The 27058-nt window shown below is 39.4% G+C and overlaps 1 protein-coding gene across 1 annotated transcript in view; it reads right to left on the bottom strand.

Annotated features, from left to right (window-relative positions):
* ARID2 (AT-rich interaction domain 2) overlaps positions 1-24898 on the bottom strand; it is a 205796-nt gene extending 180898 nt beyond the window's left edge. Inside the window, exons 1-3 of the mRNA XM_055581583.1 lie at positions 24654-24898; positions 24446-24539; positions 23274-23371 (exon numbers count right to left, since the gene is read on the bottom strand). Coding sequence (XP_055437558.1) covers positions 23274-23371; positions 24446-24539; positions 24654-24745 — 284 coding nt within the window. The 5' untranslated portion in view covers positions 24746-24898. The remainder of the gene's footprint in view (positions 1-23273; positions 23372-24445; positions 24540-24653) is intronic.
* Positions 24899-27058: the final 2160 nt, after the last annotated feature.

Raw genomic sequence — 27058 nt, 5'->3', positions numbered from 1 at the left:
CCTAAGCTTTGATTCCCCTGGCAAGGTCCTGCAGATTTGATACTGTCAGCCATCTCTTTACCGCCCAACCTATACACCTCACAAAGGAGAGAGAAGTGTCCCCAGATCTTTCATCATGAAGAACCCAGAAGCTTCGTAGCCACAGCTCTGGCTCCAGCCAGGCCCCTCACCCACCACGGGCCGGCTTGGCACCTCTGAGCCCTTCCATGCCCAGCTGCCTGCGCCCACCCAGGCAGGGCCAGGTCCACTGTGCCGGCACTGAATCCTGATTATTTTAAGCTACCTGGGGAAATGGTTTTCCTTGCCAATATTTGATTTAGGAGTAGGCATGTGACTGACTTTGGACCAAAGAGACACCTGGGAAAATCCACTGGGGGACTTCCAGGAAAAACTTTCCCGCTCTTGATACTCAAGGTTTCTCTTCTTCCTCTAGACATGCACTCTCTAATATGACAGCCACTAGGCACAGGTGGCTATTTTAAATTAAATTAATTAAAATTACGTGAAATTAAAAATTCAGTTCCTCAGTCAGACTAGTTACATATCAAGCGCTCTGTTCACCAGGGACTAGTGGCTGCCATATGGGACAGTGCAGACACAGAGCATTTCCATCGTTGCAGAAAGTTCTATTGGATAATGCTGTGCCTGGATGTTTTCAGTTTGGATTTGATGCTGAAACAGTGGTAGCCATCTGAAAAACACTGAAAGGGGCTAGGGATTGCCAGTGAAAATGGAGATAATCTGAGGTTTTGAAAGGTTGGCTTCCCTGATAGCTCAGTTGGTAATGAATCCACCTCCAATACAGGAGACCCCAGTTCAATTCCTGGGTCAGGAAGATCCACTAGAGAAGGTATAGGCTACCCACTCCAGTATTCTTGGGCTTCTCTTGTGGCTCAGCTGGTAAAGAATCTGCCTGCAATGTGGGAGACCTGGGTTCGATCCCTAGCTTGGGAAGATCCCCTTGAGAAGGGAAAGGCTACGCACTCCAGTATTCTGGCCTGAAGAATTCCATGAACTGTATAGTCCATGGGGTTGCAAAGAGTCAGACACGACTGACTGACTTTTCACTTCACTTCAAGTTTTGTGATCACTATTTAAAAATCATTCACAAGTAGGGAAAATATAGAAATGTTCAAACCAAATCAAATCAGTGTAGTGTCAAAATAAGATTCCAAGTAACATCAAAGCCCCAAATATTCCACTAGATCATTTTTCTTACTCCCAAATACCTTTTCCAAAAGAATCCACATGTACTAGTTACACAAATGCATGTCCAGGAATACCCAATATTAGAAAACAAATTCTAAAGAACTCTAAATGGATATGTACCTGTCTTCAGTTCAGCCTGATTTCATCATGAGTATAGATAAACACTTATCCTGACTAGATCCTGTTTCACATGTTTTTGGGAAAACAGAAAGGAAAAAAGATTGCTAAGTTAGTGGAGCAGAAGTGCTGAGATCCAGAGCTTGTTAAGAAAAAAAAAAGTGGGACTTCCCTGGTGGTCCAGTGGTTAAGAATTTGTCTGCCAAGGCAGGCGACATGGGTTCAATCACTGGTTCAGGATTTTCTACATGCCACGGAGCAACTAAGCTTGTGCACCACAACTACTGAGCCTATGGACTGAAACTACTAAAGCCCACGCCCTAGAGCTCCACAACAAGAGAAGCCACCAAAATCAGAAGCCTGACACCAAACCAGAGAGTAGCCCCTGCTTGCCACAACTAGAGAAAGCCTGCACACAGCAACAAAGACCCAGCACAACCAAAATTAATAATCTTTTAAAGTTACCTTAGACATGAAATTGTAAAAAGTTCCTTTCAGCACAGAGCTAGAAGATAAACTGAACTAATAAAATATATAAAATCCAAAATTTTATATGACTGTAAACTAATGATGCTGGCTGTTGGCTGCTTAGTAACTAAGTTGGGTCCAACTCTTTGCAATCCCTGTTTTTTTGTTTGCTTATTTGATTCCACATATAACTGAGATCATATGGTATTTATCTTTTTCTGTTCTGACTTATTTCACTTGGCATAGTACCTACCTCAGTGAGATAGACAAAAGATTGATTGGTGGTTGCTTAGAAGTGGAATTGGGGTGGGAATTGGGTCATGGGGTCAAAAAGTACTAATTACCAGTTATAAAATGAGTAAGTCATTTTATAATGGTATGTACAGCATAATAACTGTAGTTGATAATACTGTATTGCATATTTGAAAGAAGCTATCAGAATACATGGAGAAGGCACTGGCGACCCACTCCAGTACTCTTGCCTGGAAAGTCCCATGGGCGGAGGAGCCTGGTAGGCTGCAGTCCATGGGGTCACTAAGAGTCGGACACGACTGAGCGACTTCACTTTCACACACTGGAGAAGGAAATGGCAACCCACTCCAGTGTTCTTGCCTAGAGAATCCCAGGGACAGGAGCCTGGTGGGCTGCTGTCTATGGGGTCGCACAGAGTCGGACACAACTGAAGTGACTTGGCAGCAGCAGCAGCAAAATGCATCTTGAAAGTTCTAATCACAAGGGGAAAAAATCAATTATGTATGAGAGGGATAAATTAAGAGTTTGGGATTAAGAGATATACCCTCAGTTCAGTTCAGTCGCTCAGTTGTGTCCGACTCTTTGAGACCCCATGAATCGCAGCACGCCAGGCCTCCCTGTCCATCACCAACTCCCGGAGTTCACTCAAACTCATGTCCATTGAGTCAGTGATGCCATCCAGCCATCTCATCCTCTGCTGTCCCCTTCTCCTCCTACCCCCAGTCCCTCCCAGCATCAGAGTCTTTTCCAATGAGTCAGCTCTTCACATGAGGTGGCCAAAGTACTGAAGTTTCAGCTTTAGCATCATTGCTTCCAAAGAACACCCAGGGCTGATCTCCTTTAGAATGGACTGATTGGATATCCTACTATATACAAAATAAACAAACAACAATGACCTACTATATAGCATAGGGAACTATACTCAGTATCTTATAATAACCTGTAATGGAAAAGTATCTGAAAAAGAATAGATATAACTAATCACTGTGTTGTACATCTGAAACACAACATTTAAAATCAACTCTACTTCAATTAAAAAATAAAATAAAATTTAAAAAATCAACTATGTATGATGACCAAAGTTAACTGGACTTGTGGTGATCATTTTGCAATGTATACAAATATTGAATCACTTACATCATTACATAAAACTAATATACAGTTATGTCAATTTACTTCCATTTTAAAAGTGCAAAATATAGAAGTAGTAATTCAAATAATATTTTATCTGAATACACGATAAAAATAATATCCCATTTTCTCATCACTCAGGCAGGTGTGTCTGTCTTTCCTGCCACTACTTTCCCCTAATTAACATCTATACCAATATAAAACTAATTATCCCCAATCATCATTTTTATCAAGAATTTGTTCGTCTCCTAAAACAATAACAAAAAACAACAGAAATCTCACATCCTTGCTATACACAGAATAATAAAGGTCAAACATCTTGCCCTGATTTCAGGTATCCCATAATGTGGTACCAATCTTTGGTTGCCATCTTACCTTCCATCAATCACATGCACAAACCCTCTGATGTAGCAAGGTTCATTTACGAAACCAAAACATACCACATACCTTCATTTCCCACCTTCCTCATACTAAAAAGTCTTCCATCTCCCCCCCTCCTACTCGTCTTTTGATGCAAAGCTCGAGGCCTCTTCTATACACTTCTCTCTACCCTCAAACTAAACTGATTTCCTTCTTTTCTTACTTCAGTGACCCTTTTCAGCATTCATTCATCGATCCCATTAGCCACACAGTAAACTCCTATGCACTAAAGCACTGTATTATGATGATGGGGCTATAACGATACATAAAACCAAGTCCCTACATCTTGGGCTAACAGTGCTATACAGACAGACATGAAAAAGTCATGACAGCAATGTTTATAAAAGAGATATAAATGGGGGGGGGGGGGAGTGGGACCCTAAAGAAGGATCACTTAAGCTGTTTGAAAAGTTAACGAAAGGTTTTTTAGAGGTGACAGTTGTGTTAAAAGTTTCCAAAGACAGATAGGAGTATGTCAGGCACAGAAAAAAGGAAAGGAGTTCCAGGAAGAGAAAACAGCAAATGCAAAGGCAGAAAAATGAGAAAAACTTATAGAAAACTCTAAACATAAAAAGTATGGCTGAAGCACAGAGTATACTAAGTCTACCAACACAAACTAACTGCTCATTCACCAAACCTCAAAACAAATGAAAAAAAGACACAATATCTCCTCAAAGAATGTGCAAGAATATGGCACCCAACTGATAAGCACAGTTAATTCAAACAAAAGAAGCAGTACCCAGCACTTAACTTATAAAGCAGATACTGTAGTAGATACCCAAAATAGAGAAATAAAGAGCATGCTCTTGCTCTAAAGGAGTTAACGTTTACTAGGAAAACACAAAGTCAGTTTACCGTAGATAGATTTTTAGGCTCAATCTTTATGACAAAGGACTAAGAGAAAACGTACTAAGATATGATATTAATTAACGTGTGCTGTGCTTAGTCACTCAGTCATGTCCGACTCTTTGCGACCCCATGAACTGTAGCCCACCAGGTACTTCTGTCCATGGGGATTCTCCAGGCAAAAATACTGGAATGGGTTGCCATGCCCTCCTCCAGGGGATCTTCCCAACCCAGGGATCAAATCCAGGTCTCCCGCACTGCAGGTGGATTCTTTTTTTTAACTTTACAATATTGTATTGGTTTTGCCATATATCAACATGAATCCGCCACAGGTATACACGTGTTCCCCATCCTGAACCCTCCTCCCTCCTCCCTCCCCGTACCATCCCTCTGGGTCGTCCCAGTGCACCAGCCCCAAGCATGTAGTATCATGCATCGAATCTGGACTGGCGACTCATTTCATATATGATATTATACGTGTTTCAATGCCATTCTCCCAAATCATCCCACCCTCTCCCTCTCCCAGAGTCCAAAAGACTGTTCTATACATCAGTGTCTCTTTTGCTGTCTCGTATACAGGGTTATTGTTACCATCTATCTAAATTCCATATATATGCATTAGTATACTGTATTGGTGTTTTGGATTCTTTACTGTGTGAGGCACCAGGGAAGCCCAAGAATACTGGAGTAGGTAGCCTATTCCTTCTCTAGGGGAATGCCCCGACCCAGGAATCAAACCGAGTTCTTCTGGACTGCAGACAGATTCTTTACCAGCTGAGCTACCAGGAAGCCCATGAAAGTGAAAAGTTAGTCGCACAATCCTGCCCGACTCTTTGTGATCCCGTGGACTGTAGCCCACCAGGATCCTCTGTCCATGGAATTCTCCAGACAAGAATATTGGAGTGGGTTGCCTTTCCCTTCTCCAGATCTTTCTTACCCAGGGATCAAACCCAGGTCTCGTGCATTGCAGGCAGATTCTTTATCATCTGAGCCATAAGCCTAGCTCAGATGATATTAATAGTGTGCTCATTATTTTCCCCTCCTATTTTCTAGATTGTGTACAATGAGCATGTGTTACTAAACTATGATAATTGAGAAAAATAAACTTGACATCTGATAGGTTGTCGTAAGTATGTAAGTAGGTATCTGCTACTTAAAGCCTTAAAATTTTAGATTTGAAACTTTAGATACCCAAAATACTGCTACTTATCACCACCTCAAGAACTATGAAACTTGTTGGTACAAATCCTCATTTTTCACCAACTATTAGCCTTCTAACATGTCATCCATTCCTAACATTTCATGGCAAATAGATGGGGAAACAATGGAAACAGTGACAGGCTTTATTTTCTTGGGCTCAAAAATCACTGCAGATGATGACTGCAGCCATGAATTTAAAAGACGCTTGCTCTTGGAAGAAAAGCTATGACAAACCTAGAAGGCATATTAAAAATCAGAGACATTACTTTGCTGACAAAGGTCTGTATAGTCAAGGCTATGGTTTTTCCAGTAGTCATGATTAGATGTCAGAGTTGGACCATAAAGAAGGCTGAGTGTTGAAGAATTGATGTTTTTGAACTGTGATGTTGGAGAGGACTCTTGAGAGTCCCTTGGACTGCAAGGAGATCAAATCAGTCAAACCTAAAGGAAATCAACCCTGAATATTGATTGGAAGGACTGATGCTAAAGCTGAAACTCTAATACTTTGGCCACCTGATGTGAACAGCAGACTCACTGGAAAAGACCCTGATGCTGGGAAAGATTGAAGGCAGGAGGAGAAGGGGATGATAAGAGGATGAGATAGTTGAATGGCATCATTGACTCAATGGACGCGAGTTTGAGCAAGTTCCAGGAGATGGTGAAGGACAGGAAAGCCTGGCATGCTGCAGTCTACGGGGTCGCAAAGAGTCAGACATGACCAAGCAACTGAACAACAACATCTCTCCATGCTTCTGACCTTGATGTCCACCCTTCATCCATATATAAAGAGCACCCAGAGAGATCCAGATAATAGCATTTTACTGCTCAAATACTCCAATGGTTTCAGTAAAAGGCAAAGACTTTACAAAGGCCCTACAAGATATGCCAGCAGCTTTCTCTTCTTATCTCTATGATCTAATCATCGCTAACTCCGCTCCTCTTTACTCACTAACTCTAGCCAGAATGGCCTCCTTCCTATTTTTTTTAACACACCAAGCATGCCCATTGCTCTTTTGACTTTTATCCCAGATAGCCACCTGGTCTGCTCCTTCATCTTCCTTGGGTCGTTATTCAAATGTCATCCTCTTAGACTTCCCAGTCCACTCTATCTAAAGATGTAACACTCTCCCCATCCATAAACTACATCCTTTATCTGCCTTTTTTTTAAATTGCACTTATTATTATCTAACATAGCTGCTTTTACTTATTTACTATCTGTCTCCTTTAGCTCCAAAGGGGAAAGATTTTTCTGTTTTCATTATTGACATATGTCTAGTGCCTAGAATAGCGTCTGAGAGATGATAAATGATCAGTCATTATTCACTGAACCAGTAAAGGGCAATATTCTGTATTGGTTAAAAGTTTGATCTCCGGTGGCAAAAGACCTGATCAAACTCCAGCTCCACCACTTTGTAGTTGTGTGACCTTGCGCAAGTTACTTAACTTCTCTAAATCTTAGTTCCCTCATCTATAATGAGGTTGGTATCAATCTTATAAGAAGGTTTTGAGGATTAGAATAATGCAGGTTGAACAAAATGCCTGGAAAAGAGTGAAATTCAGTAAATGTTAGCTATTATTATGATGATAATGAACATGCCATGCCTGACCCCCAAAGTGCCTCCAACATTTCCAGTATCCAGTTCTTCAGAAATAGTAGTTATTTGCAAAATCCTTGGATCTTCACATGACAGTATGAATAGTATGAACAAAATCAGTAACACTCTGTTATCCACTCTTTCCTTACACAGGATTCTATTCTATTTTAGCTTATAAAATGAAATGGAGACACACTAGTGTCTATTTAATCTAAAAAAAAAATTTAAGTGCTACATAAAACTGCACAAAATGCCACATTAATCACAATGCTAATTTATATTCTACAACTAGAACTGACTCCTGGTGCTTTTTTCATAAAACCACACAAGAAAAGGTTATGCTTAAGGCAACATCAATGGCATACTAAACTAGTACTTCCGTTCAGAATTTTTCAATTCATTCAGAATCCCCCAAATTCGATTTCCCATTTGCTAAGAGGCCCACCATACCAACCTGAGTTCCTAAGAACCTCCCCAAGGCAGGGGATCTGATTCAGTCCCAACTATAATGTATCAATACTGAATTAGGAGCTTTAAGATTACTTTTAGCAACGATAAAGGTTTTTCCCCTCATCTACAAGAATAGGAAAATGTCTATTTTGTAAAGTTGTAAAAATCCAGTGAGATGAATGTTTGTAAAAATGAACTCTACTATAAACTGTACTATGGCACACATCTTATTGTAAAAAGATACATTAAAAGATTTTAAATAAAAAGCTACAATCCCACAACTACCCTCACCATTTTCATATTCCCTTCAGGAGCTTGTCTTCATACACTTTTTTACAAAGATGAAATCATGTGTACTTCAGAGAAAACAATACAGCACCCCTTTTAGAGCCAGATGGCCCAGGTTCAAATACTAGCTCCTAAAATTACTGTGTGACCTTGGACAAGATTCTTAAACTCGTTTGTCCTATTTTCTCTTCTATAACATCAGTATAATAGTAACAGTACCTATGTGATTGGGAAGTATGAAGAAGAAATGAATTATTGTAAATCATATAGTATAGTGCTGGGCAAAAGTCAAATTCAATAAACAGGTAAGAAAAAACAAAATCCTGCTTTTGAAAAACTTAAGATGATGTCATAAAACCAAAAGTTCATTATTATCTGAAGTACCACAGAAAGATTCTTCAAAAGGACCTCTACGTCCTTTAGGACCTAAGGCCCTTTACCTTGACTAATTTTAAAATAAATCTCCCTATACATTCCTTTGTTTAGATATTTTACAATGTATAATAAAATTCATCTATTGCTTCATACTTCCAGTAGAGGTCTCCATCTAAAAAATAATGTATCCGACTGAAAACTTTAAATTCGTATTTCTGGTTATTAAAAAAAAAGTGGCCAGCTTTACCAAATATGTTAATTTAAGTTTTTCCAAGAAAAACATTTAAAATAGGGAACACTTAAGAGAAAAAGTGACTTTCCCCAGTGATTGTTATTCTGTTGTGGGCTTTCCAGTAATACTCACCTCTCTTACAAACCTAATCCTTTGAACAGGAAAGAGAAAGAGATAAGACTGCAGGATACAAATGATAAATCACGTGCATATTTATCACCACCCCCAGCCAACAATTTAATACCTATGCCTCACAGGAGGTATAAGTCAGTAAAATCATCTTAAAGTAAAGGTCATGTTTTGTAGTAAAAAAGAAAGCTCAACAACCTTCTACATGTATTCCTTTTAAATCACAATAGAGTAGTAAAGGCAGCTCTGAATTGGCCTCTACATTCCCCCTCCCATCATTCAGTAATAGTGATGTAAAACCAGTCAATTATCCTCATGCAGGCCCACCAGGAAAAATATCCTTGTTTCTAGCCTACCAAAAAGCCTGGTGCTAGACCACCTTCTTAAAATCCCTTAATTCAAAATAGTAATGTTACGGACTTGATAGATTCAGTAGTCATAGCCAATGGTTGTTAAGTACATAGTTCTTACTCCTATTTTTAGGAATCTAAGTTTTTAGGCTCCCTCAAGCAAATCTGCATATAATATTTAATGTCTACCTCAACTTAGCTCCTTTAAGATATAAAACTTAAATGTACAAGGTAAATATCTATAAATTTGATATGATCAAAAACTCACCAAGAAATTACCAACCAATTTGCTTGAAGCTAATAAATAGTTCTGTATACAGACTTATTTAAACTAACCCCCATAGTTTATAAACAGGGGGATAAAGGAGGATGCTCCAAGCAACACTCAGAACTAGCAGGACTTTAATATCCAAATCATAGCTAATTCTGAGAAGCAAATATACAATGTAAAATATAACACATTTGATTTAGTGATAATGGATTAAGATTTCAGGTTGTAACTAAAGTGTGAATTTGCTTTTCAACTCCTCACAGTAGATAACCTATAAAGATAACTTTTAAATAAAGACAATTACTTCTTATGTTGAGAATATAAAAATCAAACCACTATCAAATCATAGTTTATCCTAGTCTTAATAACATAAAAATCAACCAATGAATTAAAAATATAAATAAAATTATTGTCTTGTTTTTGTATAAAAAGTGATGCAATGGCCAGAAAAGAATAAAATAGTGAAGAGTGTTTAACGGACAAATAGACAAAGGTAATGCAGATGACACCACTCTTATGGCAGAAAGTGAAGAGGAACTAAAAAGCCTCTAGATGAAAGTGAAAGAGGAGAGTGAAAAAGTTGGCTTAAAGCTCAACATTCAAACAACGAAGATCATGGCATCTGGTCCCATCACTTCATGGCAAATAGATGGGGAAACAGTGTCAGACTTTATTTTTTGGGGCTCCAACATCACTGCTGATGGTGACTGCAGCCATGAAATTAAAAGACGCTTACTCCTTGGAAGGAAAGTTATGACCAACCTAGATAGCATATTCAAAAGCAGAGACATTACTTTGCCAACAAAGGTGTGTCTAGTCAAGGCTATGGTTTTTCCACTAGTCATGTATAGATGTGAGAGTTGGACTGTGAAGAAAGCTGAGCACCTAAGAATTGATGCTTTTGAACTGTGGTGTTGGAGAAGATTCTTGAGAGTCCCTTGGACTGCAAGGAGATCCAATAAGTCCATCCTAAAGGAGATCAGTCCTGGGTGTTCACTGGAAGGACTGATACTGAAGCTGAAACTCCAGTACTTTGGCCACCTCATGTGAAGAGCTGACTCACTGGAAAAGACTGTGATGCTGGGAGGGATTGAGGGCAGGAGGAAAAGGGGATGACAGAGGATGAGATGGCTGGATGGCATCACCAACTCAATGGATGTGAGTTTGAGTGAACTCCGGGAGTTGGTGATGGACAGGGAGGCCTGGCGTGCTGCAATTCATGGGGTCGCAAAGATTCAGACATGACTGAGTGACTGAACTGAATTAAATTTTCCTCCAAAGTTATTATTTATTATTTTAGCCGATTTTTATTTATTTGTTAAACTGCTAGAATGTGAGAAATATTCACATTCAAACATAAGCCACAAAATAAGGTTTAAAATTTTTAATAATCGGTATTCGTTCCTCTCAAACAGTTATTATATGTTATGACAGATTTTAAAAAATCAAACACTAGTGGATAAACATATGAACTGCTACTGCTACTGCTAAGTCGCTTCAGTCGTGTCCGACTCTGTGCAACCCCATAGATGGCAGCCCACCAGGCTCCCCCATCCCTGGGATTCTCCAGGCAAGAACACTGGAGTGGGTTGCTATTTCCTTCTCCAATGCATCAAAGTGAAAAGTGAAAGGGAAGTCTCTCAGTCGTGTCTGACCCTCAGCGACCCCATGGACTACAGCCTTCCAGGCTCCTCCATGGGATTTTCCAGGCAAGAGTACTGCAGTGGGGTGCCATTGCCTTCTCCAAACATATGAATGATATCACTAAATCTGACTTTCAAGTCTAACAGTATTGTTCATTCAATAAACAAGCATAGAAATACTACTATTAATATGTTAATAGAACATATAGACTTAAGACTCCATCAAGGGGACTTTCCTGGTGGTCCAGTGGTGGGAGACCTCACATGCCTTGTGGCCAAAAGAAAGAAGACTGCATCAAGAACACACAGCAAGCAGTATCTTATTCAACAAGGAAATAATAGAAACATAAAACTAAGGTTAGCATCAACACAAGGAAAAGATGCTCTCATCTCCCCAACTATTTAAAGGTGGCCAATATAATTAGACAAAAGAAAATTATTAAATGTATAAAATTTAGAAAAAAAGTAAAGCTATCCCTACTTGCAGATGACATATTAGTATGTCTAAAAACTTTATTAATCAATGCTAATACAAATGGCAAAAAAATTGAGTAAGACACCAGATTACAATAAAAAAACGCAATAACTTTCATATAAATAAACATTAACTACTGAGAAGATACAATGGAAAACTACTTACAATAGCAAGAAAAATGATAATATACTCAAGAATAAATTTAAGAAATGTCAAAAACCTATAAAAGGATAACTATTTTATAAACTCCTGAATGACACAAAAGGATTCGAATAGAAGACTTCCGTTTTTCCTGGATAGGTAAATGCAATATCATTATTTCCATTCTCCTAAGGTACTTGTTTTTAATTTAATATGATCCCCAATTTTCAAAAAAAGCCTTTTTCTGAAACTAGAACAAATTAACACTAAAAGTGAAAGTGAAAGTCCCTCAGTCGTGTCTTGACTCTTTGCAACCCCGTGGACTATAGAGTCCATGGAATTCTCCAGGCCAGAATACTGGAGTGGGTAGCCTCTCCCTTTTCAAGGGGATCTTCCCAACCCAGGGATCAAACCCAGGTCTCTCGTATTGCAGATGGATTCTTTACCAGGTCTCTCGTATTGCAGATGGATTCTTTACCAGCTCAGCCACAAGGGAAGCCCAAGAATACTGGAGTGGGTAGCCTATCCCTTCTCCAGCGGATCTTCCCAACCCAGGAATCCAACTGAGGTCTCCTGTATTGCAGGTGGATTCTTTACCAACTGAGCTATCAGGGAAGTCAACACTAAAGTTCACATTAAAACAACAATCACCACAAAATTCCTGTTTAAAAAAAAAAAAGAACTATGAGATGAGAATGGCACTATCAAATATTAAAACATGCTATATAAAGTCACAATAATTATAATACAGTGAGATACCATTTCTTAAACCCCCCAGATCAGGAAAACTTCAAAAGCTTGACAAACATATGGCAAGGCTATGGGAAACAAGCATTCTCATATACTGCTGATGGGAATGCAAAATAGTTCTATCCTACCTAGAGAGAATCTGCTCCAGGGAATTTGGCAGTACTTAATACAATACATATGCATTTACTATTTGATTATGACATCAATCCCCGCTTTTGCAATTTACTCTGTAGATATGTCTCCAAAAATTTGAAAATAGCTTTGTATAGGCTACTAGATTTGCAGATTATTCATATGGCATTATTTGCTATTGTAAAATAGTGGGAACAACCTAAGTGTCATTATATAGGAGACTGGACATATAAAGTAAGATATATTCACACAGTGGAATACTATGCAGCTGTAAAAGGGGGGAATTTTATGAATTTACTAATAGTCAAGGTACACTAAATACAAAAAAGCAAAATAAAAAGTAGTGTGCATTCTTCATTTTAAAATGGGGAACCAAAATACATGAATGTACCTCCTTACTGTTGTAAAACAAAAAAAAAACACAAAAATCAGGAAGGATAACCAGAAAATGTCTGGTTGGTTACCAACAGAGCATGGGCAGGAATGGGGTAGAAGTGGGAGGGAAGTAAATAAGGTAAAGGGTAACCTCCAAGTGTTATCTTTGCTTCAGTTTTGATTTTACAATCTTATTAAGGGTTTTACATATTCATAAATAAAATTAAAGGAACAAATAATGGGGAAAACAAAAAGCTGAATACAAAAGGAAAAAATATGAACTTTAATGTTCTAAGTGCAAACAATACCCAGAAAAAAAGAATCCAATCACTGTGAATTTTTTAACACAGTTATTAACTGATATGTCAGTCTGAATATAAAAAGAAATGCAAACAAATCTGCAACTCTACTTCACAAGTTTGTTGCTTGTAGTTGTATGGGTATAACGATTCCGAAACTATTCTCTTTGTGTTACAGAACTAACAAGACAAATACACTGGTGCTGGAAACTTGTGTTCTAAAGACAGTTGAAGGAAGATACATGGAGTGGAAGACGGCAAGAGAAAACTTGTGCAGACTTAATTAGAGACACCAGTATAGCCTTATGATTTGCACAATACGTATATTTACATTTAAAATAAGAAAACTTTCTAACTTTGTCCTCTGAAAGGGCCTAGAAGAAAAGATAACCCAATAACAATGAGCACACCTACCACCCAGTTCTTGGATTCTATATACCATTCCACACCAAAAGGAACCAGGACTTCTAGAAGAAATAGCTGATGCCAGAGCAAGAAAAGCAAAACACAGTTGACTCTAGAAGATCTTATTTCATCAGAAGGCAAGAAAGAGCTAAGAAATAATAACAACTTGTTAAAAAAATACAAAGGAGGCAGCTTGAATGGGCTCCTCTTGGCCAAACTACAGCAGCAAAATATAACAGACTTTAACCCACTGTATAATATAAATACTTAATAAACAATATTTTCCTTATGATAGACAGCCAAATAATGTAGATGAAATGATAAAATTAGACAATAAATATCATATAGTCACCATAACTGATTCAGACAAGATTCATCAATGGATATTTGAACTACTGGGCAAAAGTGTGATGGTGAGCAAGGTATTTACAGTCTCAAAGTACATCTCCGAGGGTTACTGGCTGATTACAAAAGAGAAAATGGAAACTTTACAGTGGAGAAACCAGGAGGACACCACCTTAACCAAAGCTATTATTAGCAATAATAGGACAAAGTAACATCACATGCTTCCTGCCAAAAATGCTTAACCTAAATCTAATCCTGAAAAAAACCTCAGAAAAATCCAAATTTTATAGTACAGTTGGCTTTTACTCTTCAAAAAACGGTAATATCACAGAAGACTGGTGAGCTAAAGATGTGACAACTAAATGTGATACAAGATTACAGTTTAGGGATGGGTTGGTATGACTGCTATAAAAGACATCTTTGGCAACTGGTAAAATTTGAATAAGATTTGTATGTAATACAAATAATACGACTATACTCATGTTGCTTTCTGAAACTGATCATTACACTATTATTACAGCAATCAAATACAGAAAACTTAACATGAATATAGTCATATTATCTGTATCCCTGATGGCTCAAGGGGTAAAGTATCTGCCTGCAATGCAAGAGACACAGGTTGATGCCTGGGTCAAGAAGATCCCCAGGAGAAGGAAATGGCAACCCACTCCAGTATTCTTGCCTGGAGAATCCCACAGAAAGAGCAGCCGGCAGCCTACACAGTCCATAGGATCGCAAAGAGCTGGACACAACTGAGTGACTAAACACGCAGGCGTGCACGCTATTATTATATAAGATAACGTTTTTGTTCTTAAGTAATATACACTTATATTTAGGAGGAAAGGGCAGTGTAACTGTAATGACAGCAAATGATTAAATGACAGTAACAAAAACAAGAATACATGTACATACATATACAACATCACATATAAAAAGGAAACTACAAAGCAAATATGGCAAAATAACAATTGGTCAATATAAATAAAGTGTAAAAAAGAATGTACATATAGATAGCAAAAAAATTTAACAATTTTGAAAAAAGAACACTTGGGGAAAAAAGAAAATGATAGGTTTATTATTTCTCTCTCAATCAGATTCTTATTACTATATTAATACACTGCAATGTAGAGCTACCAGGAAAAACTACTCAAAAATTCACAAGTTTGACTTTTTTTTTTTTTTTAGAAGTTTGACTTTTTAATGGTGTAAACGAAAAAGATTATACCAAACCACTTAAACACTCTTGACCTACTACTTACAAGTACACTTGGAGGTACAGCTGCTAAGGTACTAAATAGTGTTTATGAAATACTTAGTGGTCTGATCTGAGCTCAAGTACTTTGAAAATTCACTTGATCTATGAACCATTATGAAAAGTGTGATCGACTTGGGCATTATTACTAACACATTTAAATTCAGCCCCATTTCTAAAGTACTACAGGTTAGGGACCAAACTGCAGACTAGTTTTTGTCCCATTTTAACAGAATAATATTCCCACTAACCTCATATTAACATAAAATACTTATATTAACATTTTATTTAAAATAACCAATTGGCTAGGAGAGGGGCAAAAACAAATTTCATCTGAAAACACCTCAGCAGGAAAGATGTGTATAACTATATAGTCATCATTTCTGTGCAGAGCAACTGACCACTGAACACTGTAAGTAAGACTTTACCAAGTACAATAGTTAAGAACTCAGAAAGAAAGAACAGAATTAAAGATAACTTGCCACGTATCACAATAAGGTATATATTCAAACAAAAGATTCTTACACAACTTTTTTCAAATCCTGCTTCATATAAAGCAACGTTTTGGTTTGGTCCCTTTACACAGTAATGAAAAAAGTCATTTATTAAAAGAAACAAAAGGTAAACATTCCTAGGTCATGGAATATACTCGAAGATATTTAACAACTGTGGCTGATGTAGGGTTATGTCCAAGACAATGCTTTGTAAAATGTTAAAGTTAAGTCTATAGCCAGGGAAGGGAATGGAAACGTAAAGGGGAGAAAGTGCGGTTTGAAAATACATAAAATAAACCTTACTGAGTGGCAGTTATGGCTGAAGCTTAGAATTGAAAGCTGGATATAACCTACAGCCATTTTTTTTTTTTTTTTAAATAGCCCATATGCTCCAGAAGAAAAGAGTTTGAGTGCTGTAAAGAAATTCTTTTCTAAGTGTTATTTTTTTATGAGATTAAATAACAGCAATTACTTCTGAAATTTGAAATGATAAAACTAAAATCTCACATATGAAAATGGTTTGAAAAATGAAGATTAAGTGCATGAAACAAAATAAGCTATTGCTAGTATTGTTAAAGGAATTTATACAATATAAGTTAACTCCCCTAAGTAGTATTGGTATAGACCAACAAAATCCTCACAAAGAGGAAAAAGCATTCACTAAATTCAATAAAATAAATGGCATTCCATTTGGGGGAATATTACAAAAGTCCTACTTTTTTAAAACACTAGATATTAATAAAATTTTATTTTTAATTAATTGTTTTTAATCCAAATTACTATACAAATACATTTAGGATAAGTTCAAATTGGTAGTTCATTTATCCTTTTTTCCTCCCTCAACTGAAGTGGAGCCCCTGGGTTACCTTCTCTAGATCCAGAAACAAAACAGGGTGCATGCAGGCTCTGCTTGGAGATGACAGGTGCAGCCTGAGCAGGTGCCCCTAGACCAGGTGTCACCTACAGGTTTTGTTCTGGATGCAGCCCTGGCCAACACGTGGATGCCAAGTTAAACCAGTTATCTCAGCAACTAAATCGGTTTAATTACAATACTTAGATCAGCTGCTCTCAAACTTCAGCATGCTTAAGAATCACCTGGGGCATACTTTTAAAAAAATATAAGGTTTTATTTAGATCATAATACTTAAAAACTCTGATCAATCTTAACACCACTAAAGCAGGACAACTAAACATTATATGCCACGTAATGTGATGAAAGCCTGTTAAAGAATGGAGAAAGAAACGACAACCCAGTCCAGGATTCTTGCCTGGAGAATTCCATGGACAGAGGAGCCTGGAGGGCTGCAGTCTATGGGGTCCCAAGAGTTGGACACGACTGAGGGACTAAACACATACATACCTATTAAAGAATGCCTAAAATACTAAGCTTGAATTTTTTCAACATTTAGATCTAATGTTAATAGTTTTTAGGAAATGGATTCAGGGGATAGAGGAACAGGTTAATTGACACTAGAAGGAAGCAGTCAACCAAATCCAGAATTTAGGGCATTCTAAAGAAAGATCCCCTGGAGAAGGAAATGGCAATCCACTCTGGTATTCTTGCCTGGGAAATCCCATGGACAGAGGAGTCTGGTGGGCTACTTCCGTGGGGTTGCATAGAGTCGGACACGACTTAGGAATTAAACAGCAACAACAACAAAGGACAACTGACCCCATTATTTCAATAAACCAAGGCATGACAAGAAAAGGAAAAGGGAACCATCAAGAGACTAATGAGATAAAACAGCCAAAACAAGAGATTTAGCCCCGCCATCAAATTCTCTTGCAGGAAGATGGGGCAGACCTGCAAACACTGACTTAGATATTAATTGAAGTATGAATCTAGCATTTGGGGGCAATAATTTATAATGCAGCATCTACTCCTAGATATCACTAAGAGATTTCAGTTCCAGCAATAGATCTTTGCATTATACCTAGTCACAAGGAGCATATATAATTAAGAATTGAATTAACTTTGAATTCATAGCATGATGAATACTCAAAAAGTATCCAAGCACAAGTGGTATTTTTTAATGTCTGAAACCAAAAAAATATATGTTAAGACTCCATTTCAATAACAAAGTTCTTCGAAAACACACTAGTAAAATTCACAAAATCTGAACGTTACCTGAGAGTGACAATTTGCTCTGAACCATCTGTTTATTTCAGGTCCCCCAAAAGTTTAATTTACTAAGAGAATCCATTAATAAACTTTATGATAGGCAACCAATATGAGCATCAGTCAACATATATACATTTTTGTGTACTTCTGACTAAAAAGAATCAACCTGCCTACTTACTGGGCTCTACTATGGATAACTGAACTAGCCATGTTATTTACATTTATTTTAAATTCTAAAGCCAATACTTTTGCTTTCCATAAAAATTACAATTACAATTTCAAACCATAAAATATTTGATGACAATCTTTAATTCTAACATCTCTATTTTTATCTCCAGGAAGTTTGGTCCTTAAACCAAAAGCTACTTCTAAACAGCTTTCCCTGAAATCAAAATTCATAATTATGACCTCTGTTTTTAAAATGGTAAAACTGAAGCATATACAGACTTTAGCATGACTATTACATTTCAATAAAAATAATTACTATACCACAAAACACAATGATTCGGCTACCTTTCTCTCCTTGGCAATGAACACAAGATAATTTTAATGTCCCCTATTCGAACAACTATTTAAGTGTTAACAATATAATTTTGCACAGCCATTGATAAACAACTTAATAGCTCCATAAAAATCATTTAAATCTGTATTTATATATGTCTATATAAATACACATAATTACCTCTCATTTCTCATTTTCCACACTTAAAATTTTTCTTCCTTAACTCTCATTTATTCTAGCTCAGGTTCCCAAACTGTGCTCCACAGAACTTAGCAGATGTTCCTCAAACATTCCCCTGTGATGAGTGGTGATGTTTGGGAACCACCACTTACTACAGGTGGCAGGAGGGAGGTAACAGTGTTTCTCCAAATTGTCTTAAGATCCACAAGGCACAGTAACCAAATAAAGCCTCTAGGAAGTCCCTCAGTAAAGTAACACAAATTTAGCATTGTTATAATGCTCATATTCATTTCACTTTTCAAGGGAAACAATTGTTTCATATAGCACAAATTAGGAATCTCCACTCTAACTAAATACCCAAGAGTGTGGTGAGGATGGTGGTGGCAGATCAAAGAAATAGAGAACCCCCCACCACAACTCCATATGTCCCAATTCAAACAAACTTTATTTTTACTAGTAAACTTTAGTAGGGACTATACCACTCAAGAAAATGCCCGATAAGCAGCCTCCCCACAAATAATAATAAAAACTCTAAATACTTTACCTAAAAACACATATTGAGTACTTAACTCACTGACCAATGCATTTAAATTCCAGTGAATTAAAATGTTTTTCCTTCCTTTTCCAACTTCCAATATAATTCCATTTCAGATTATAAAATATTCTCAGAAGTGATGTACTTCTCTATCAAAGTTACAGTGGATTTCACACATATCCAAACTGAAAACACTGAATCCATAACAGAGATGAGGTAGGATTATAAAAAAGTGATTCTCTTTAGAAACAGACATTTTTACTTAACAGCTAAGGCAGAAAATTTAAATGCAAAAAACCATATAAACATTTCTGGGAGTTACAGTTCTTAGTTTGCATCCTCAGTGAAACTATCCACCCTGGAAAGAGTTAGATTTATTTCTACTTGAGGGCAAATTTGAGTTGTTCAGAACATGGTTTCTAACACACAACACCAGCCTAGCTGAGGTCTGATAAGCCTTTCAACTTTTTCTACTTTCTACCTCTCCTTTCAACAAGTTTACACACCCTCTAAAATGTAACAGAATATCAGATGATATCAAAATCAGATTTGTTCAAAATGGATACAGTTCATAAAATTAATTTTTAAATGCATATGTAAATAATTTTAGATAGTTTTTCTTCCAGTCTCCATATTACTTTCATTCCTTAAATAAGGAGAGCAAATTACCATTTATCAATTCTATTGATACACAAACTCAATTTATTAATTTACTTATTTATTAAAATTTTGAAGCATTCTATCATTTAATATCAAGTGACTCATAAAAGGCTTTCTCTTAAAAAAAAAAAAGTGATCTACATGGTAGATACTAACTACTCAACACATAAGTGTATTCATTCTATTTACCTGATAAATGCAGACTTTCATTTCTATAACTTAAGGGAGGGCTTCATCCACCAAGCGAGAAAAAGAAGAATAAATTCACAGTAAAACTGAAAACTCTACAGTTAAGTTTCTGACTATTCCAAAGGTAGGTACATGTAAAACAGTTGTAAGAAAACCAGCAATATACAGTTTTGTACAACAATTTTTTTTAAGTCCAAGATATTCTACCTCTTTTTCAAAAAGTCAAGTGTTATAACAGAAACATCAAGTTAACCTTGACTATCACTGTACTATTGGCATAAGTAAGCTAAAACAAAATTGTTCAACTAAAATATCTGAAATATTTACCTAAGTCTTCACATCAAGGCTTTAAATTCTAAACAAAAAGACCTGTAAGTTGTCCCCCAATATTAGCACCAAAACAGAACAAAAATATAAGATTAACTGAATAAATAAAGAACACATTGAGTATAAATACACTCAGGCATAAATTTAACCATAAGTAATTTCCAGTTATATTTTAATTTCTTAAAATCATTTGTGACTAGAAAAGGGAATTCATAATTGACTGATTAAATATTACTGAACACATGTCAAGAATACAACTATTTTATTGAATTAACAAATGCCTCTAAAGCCATTTAGACTTTTCTGTACTTTAACTTCTTCATCTATAAAATGTAGGAAGTTATATCTTATCTTTTTAAACTTATAAAGATAGTCCAACAATAAATCTCTGTGGAACATACTGAGATGTACATACCAAGAAAGGACCTAAGTGAAAACAAAATATATAGACACCATAGATGAGCAATAGCCAGACTTTTAAATGCCAATGTTAAAACATTCAATTGCATTTTTAATTTTAGACTGTGAGAAATTTTTGTAAACAATCTACAACTGAATAATGTCAGATACAATCAAGCTAACTTTAGACAGACAACTAAACTCAAGTCTCTATATTTAATGTCTATGCATCAAAATGAACACAAAAATGCTAATGTGTGTGTATATATATATTTATACATATATATACACACACATATCTATGTGCACACACACCAGCACATTAGCTTGCTCTTATTTAAATGTAGTATCATGAAACTACATCATAAAATACCAGGCTAACAATTACCCATCTAATTAATAATGAAACTACAGAAGAATGTCAGCAAATATTAAACTTGCAGAGTAAATGAGAACACAAGGAATGACAATCTTACAGAAGTCAAATGAAACAGCCATTCATATTTTTTTTTAAAAATTGGTCCACCTGTGATTTATAAAACACACTGCATTATCTACTCATCAGAAACCATGATATTCAATTCAATATATCAAAGAGGGAACTTAACAAAGTCACTTGATTACTGTTTCTTACTATGAAAAGGCACTCTTATGGTTAAGTAACTGACTTACTGTGAAAGCTTGGCATCTTGTCTGCCAGTTAAAGATTTTTCAGAGGAAGGTGTAAAACCCAGCATAATACATGTCCTCTAACTGAGCAATATTACACCACTATGGAAAAAAATCTTCCAAGGTTGGTAGTACCCAGTTTGTGACCAGCATATTTCTTTTGTATTTCTTTACAAGCCATGCAAATCTTCACATGGTTTTATTTTCCAAAACAAATGCTTCAACTTTTTTCCTAGTAGCCTAGCTACAACCCTACAAAAACAAACCTGGAGAGTGACATATGGAGGAAAAACAAGTTTAGCTAAGGACATAGTTCAAAATGTAGCTTCTAATAAGAGCATAAAACTCAAACTGATCTGAGAATAGTGTAAAGAGTTCCAAACAATCTGGAAACTATATAGTTAAAAATGGTACCTATAAGTATAATCAATGGATGATATGATCCAAAGATAGAAATCACAACTGGAAAAACAGTATTTATGTAACTTGTAATAAACTGGGAGTTCTTCAGAAAAACACACATCCCATGAAACATATATATCATACAGCACCTTCTGGATACTGAAATCAATAAATCATCCAATAAGTACTAGATATAACTTTAAAACATGTATTTTAAACAGTCTAAAACTCAAATGATTCAAACTTATTATCAGAAAATCAAGACATGTATTAACAGTACTCCTCAGTATTGTAACTGAAAAAATAAGTATCACCACGAATGAAAAATTCTCTACTTCTCACCACATAACAAAATCAACAGTTTTGGAGGTTAATTTAGTTTTACTTTGCTTTTCGTTCCAATCCTTTATTTTAAAAAGCACTCTGACACATGCCATCACACACTCGCAAGAGATAATTAATCATATTTAATATTTTCTAGACATCTGTGCAACTCAGTAACTACTCACAAAGTTCTGTGAACTCTTCAGCTTCAAGCATGAAGTCAATCTAAGATAGCCAATAGAAAGCACACCTGTGCAATTACTGCATTTCCTATTTCAGAATGCTGAACATAACACAGTATATCTACATTTGGATACTGCATTTGGAGCAATGATAAATGCCAAACTCAAATTATACAGTAGCCACACTACCTAAAAAAGGCCATTTTATAACATCATTATTAAGAAACAAAAAATATGAAGAGCATTATTTTGGTGTTAAATAACAAACACCAACTAAAGAACCTCTGGATAACTAAATACGAAAAATAAATGATGACCTCATAATACATTACAATATGAAAGTATTTCTAGGAGAAAAACTCAGAAAAATTAATGCTGAATCACAAAATATATTATCTAAACTATAGCACATGCCAACTAACTAAGAAATGTACTTTGTCAAATAGTCAAAAAAGGGGGAGAATGAAAGAAAATCCCAATTATAGTATTCCATTTTGTAGCATCCCTAATTTTCCTAAATAGATAATAATCCTTTTAAATGCTTTTCAGTCAGTCAAAAATTTCAAAAAACGTAAGAATTTCTTTAAAAAAAAAAAAAACCAATCCTGGACACTTAAGGCACCAACATGCTATGCTATGCAGAAATATTCTACTGAAAAACTACTCAATAACACGGGTCCACATAGAGGTTTCATTTTTTAACAAAATCTTCAAGTCAGAATTTAAAAAGGCAAAGGAGTTTCCAAAACAAAGAAAAAATTTCCCAAGGGATACAAAGTTTCATTAACTATCTTGACTCTTTTCCTCAGCATCACCTTTCTGCCCCTCTGTGGATATCAAGCAATCAATAACAATGTCACAAAAGAATGTTTATCAAGATGGGGGGGTGGGGTGTCACCTGTAATGATTCTGTATGAAAAATGTAAACAATACTAAAATAGGTGAGGAAAACTTTCTCCTTCTTAGAACCTCCCTTGTGGATATTTAATGTTTCTCAGACTGAAATTAGCAGAAGTTTAGAAACTGATGTGCAAGGTTTGTTTCTTGCTTGGGGCTTTTCTTTTTTCTTTTTGCTAAAACAAATCTCCCCATAAATCCCTTATTTCCCAACACTGTTGGAAGAGTCACTACTACTCACCGCAAGTAATACTGTTTTAAAGCAAAGGCAGCGTTAGAACAACTTCTGGGAAAGTTGAACTCTTCCACAATTTCTCCCCACTGATTCTTCTCAGAAACCTGTTAAAAACACAGCCACACTTGTCTGAAAGTGTACAATCCAAGAAAACTCTAACCTAACTCTGAAATAAATACCCATTCTACAGAGATCTGCAGATCCCTCAGGAATCGGTGGGTGATTCGGCTCGATCCGTAAGAGTAGCTAAGCAAGGGCTGCCTGAATCACTGTGTTTTCACCCGAGAGCCCTGTATTTAATAGCACTTGTTTTGTTTTGGGGGGCGGAAGAGGGGGTGTTGGTGGGTTTGTTTTGTTTTTGAAGCCCGGACAATAACCAATCGCAAGTCCCTCTGTCGCCCCCTTTTAAATCTCAACGCGGTCCGTTTACACTAAAAAAAAAAAAAAAAAGTTCAAAAGGATCAATACTGTTCCGGACAGCGACGTCCGCAGGTTCTGGGGGGGGCCGGGGCCAGGGCCGATTCCGATCCCTCTCCCAGATCTATCCATCTCCATAGGCCCTTCTTTGAGGCCTACAGCTTCTGCCTAGCCTTGAAGCCTAAGATGGCTATTTGGAGACAGGTCCTGGTTTCTTTTGTTAGCTGTATAAACCGAGGGCGACGGGGCCGAGGCTGTGCCCCCGGCTGCCGGGATCATTTCGCAGCCGATTATCGATGTTAAACCTGCCCGCGCTAATTTTGAGTTGCACGAAAACTGCTCTGAGAGTCTGTGTGTCTCTGTGTCTCCGCCTGTGCTAGAGCGGCAGCGGCGGCAGAGCTGACTCGCGAGCGAGCGGGCGGGCGGGCGCGGGGCGGGCGCGGGGCTCGGGCGGGCGCCCCGCACGCCCGCACTCCCCGCCGCGGCGCTCAGACCCCGCCGGGCCGGCCGGGCACCGGGCAGGGCGCGAGCCGGCGCCGGGCCGCCCGCCCGCCGAGCCCCGCGCCCGCCGCGCGCACGCGAGCCACCAGGCCAAAAACAGCCCCGCCGCCGTCCGCCTCCGTGCCACCGGCTGGGAGCGAAAAGAACGCCTCTGGCCCCCGCAGGCCACCCCCCCGGCCCCGAGCGCCCACTCCGGGGTCAAAGGAGACTTTTTGGAGGAGGCCAGCGAGAGGGAAATACAAATTAAAACTTCCACTCACCTTCGCGAATCCGCCTAAAGTAGTGACTCTGGTGTAGAGACCGTGAAGATCCAGCTCCTTCCCACCCACCGCAGGGATTTTTTTAAAAGGCGACCTGCGGGAGAGAGAAAGCCCCGCACTTGTCAGCCGGGACCCCGCGGCGGCCCGAGCGGGAGAGCCCCGTTCGCCCCGGCTCGCCCCGGCGCTGCCCCCCCGGTTCTGCTCTCACCCTCTGCTGTGGTGGAACTGCCGCAGCTCGTCCAGGAAAGCGAGTCCCTTTCTCCGCTCGTCCGGAGGCGCCTTCCCCGTCGAGTTTGCCATTATTTTTTCAAAGGAGGTTTAAAAAAAACCCAGATCGGTGTTTTAAAAGCGCCCCCCGCTCCCAGCGCTTCCTACCAGAGCCCGGAGCCCATTCCTCGGCCGGCGGCGGCGGGGCTCAGTCATGGGCCGGCGGTGGCGGCGGCGGCGGCGGCGGCGGCGCAGGGAGGGAGGGAGGGAGGGGGAGGAGGAGGAGGAGGAGGGGAAGGAGGGAGCAGGAGGCCAGGGGGAGAGGAGGGAAGGAGGGAGGGGAATTTCTAAAAAAGTTTAAAGAAATCGGAGCGAAACTAGAGGGGCAGGCGACTGCCGGATCCGCGCGAAGCCGCGGGGCGAGCGCGGCCCCCACCCCTTCCTTCCCTCCCTCCCGCGGCCCGGCTCTCGCCCGCCTCTCAGCGCCGCCGGCTCGGGAGGCTCGGCCCGGGGACGCGATTCAACATGGTGCTGCTGCCGGGGGCGCGCGAGCGGGCGAGGGGAAAGGCGAGCCGACGGTGAGGGGCCGGGTGGCCGGAGGCCCGGGAGTTTCGGCGGCCGCGGCGGCGGCGGCGGGGCTGGGGCAGGCGGGGCTGGGGGTGGGGAGGGGGAGGTCTGTGTGGTGGTTTGTGGAAAGCGGGGTGACAGCGTGTATTCCGGCCGCAGCTCCGCGGGGCCCTCGCACACATTCACGCGCGGCCTCGCGGCCGGGGCGTCCCCGGGCAGAAGGCACCGGCGGCAGCCGAGCCGCTGCGCGCCGCCCGCCCGCTCGCTTCCCTCCCCGCCAGCCTCCCTCTCTGCCGCCTCCAGCGTCGCCGCCACGGCCGGGCAGCCAGAGCCGCACAGCGACCCCCGAGGGCCGGCCGCGGCACTGCGCCTGACTCCACACCGCCCCGGCAGCTCCTCGCGGGGAACAATAGACTGGGCTCGCCGGGCTTAGGGTTCATCTGCAATGTGCCGCACATTTCACACGCACACAAAGCCGGCGGAAAGGGGGGAGGCGCGGGGAAACGGCCACTACCGGTTGTTCCAGGGTTAGGGGTGGAGGCGATGTTCGCGTCCCCGGCCCGGCAGTTGGAAGGGCCGCCTTGGAGTCCCCGCCCGCCCGACAGAACTGGTGTGGAGCTCGAGAGGGAAAGGAAGCCCAGAGGGGAAGCTCCTCAAGCTAGTTTCATTCACTGATCGGAATAAAGTCAACCTGTCACCTTTTTTTTTTAAGGTCTAAAAGAATCGGCTTTTCTGAGCCTTGTGGTGATAGTATTGGGGGGGCCTGGTTAGCACATTTTCCATGACTTACCCACAAACTAACTTTAGCAAACTGTAAATTAAATACAATGTGAACTGTCTGTCCTAGTTCTGTGGAAATGGAATCATGCTCTTAATTCATCTTGACTTTGGTTGGTTTCATTTCTCAAACTAGCTTATTCTGTGCAGTTATGCAAACAGTAATTAAACTGGGAAGCAATCTTTTGAACTTGGACGATAATAATTAACGTTTATATTTTTATATTAAGGTATGTTATAGTTTGCTTAAAACAAATATTGAAGAAAATCTTATGTTTTTGCTTTTTCTCAAATGTCTTAAATGCGATCCCGGTTTAAAATATTTTTGAAGCTCAAAAAAAGAGGCTGTTCAAATCTCAACAAATACTACCATAAGTTTGTATCTACAAGGGGTGTTGGGGTCCGCCGTTTGCTGCAAATGTTAATTAAGCTTCAAGAATTATGAAGCATATTATTATTCCCATTTCCGCGATGGCCACTACGGGCCAAGTCACCGACACCCAAGGTCACAGGCTAGTAAAGGGTTGGATGGGTTATTTCAGGTGGTGATTACAATGAGAACATTTATTTGGTAGTGAAAAGAATTATGTAATATAGTCCAGCCACGCTTCCGGTGCTCACTCTAGGAAACATTATTTCTCAAGTAAAGTTTGCCTCTTAAATGGGGCTGGAATAAGGCTACGGCTAGGAAGTTCCTGACACCCAAGGGCCAGTAAGTGTCTCGGAAGCCAGTGAGGGGCGGAGACGAGGCCGGGGGAGTGGAGCAGCGAAGCCCAGGCTGGACGCGAGGGGGGGCGGGGCAGAAGGGAGACCAGGTCATCCGTCCCTTCCCCCACCAGTCCTCTTAGGGGTGGTGGAGATATGGGCCGCAGAGCTGCGAGTCCCGAGCTGTGCGGATTCCCTAAACGCCGCACTTGCGCACAGCCCCTTACGTAACTGTCAGCGCCGGGGATTCCCTAGAGGGGGTCATTCTATTCAACCATTACACACACCCGGGGCTCCTGCCGCCGCGCCGCCGCCTCACAAAATGGCGGCGCCCATAGAGGAGACAGCGGCCGCCTC

Source organism: Bubalus kerabau, chromosome 1, assembly GCF_029407905.1.
Source record: "Bubalus kerabau isolate K-KA32 ecotype Philippines breed swamp buffalo chromosome 1, PCC_UOA_SB_1v2, whole genome shotgun sequence".
NCBI classification, from domain to species: Eukaryota; Metazoa; Chordata; class Mammalia; order Artiodactyla; family Bovidae; genus Bubalus; species Bubalus kerabau.
Note: the sequence above shows the minus strand (reverse complement) of the source record. Positions and strands in the feature narration are given on the sequence as shown.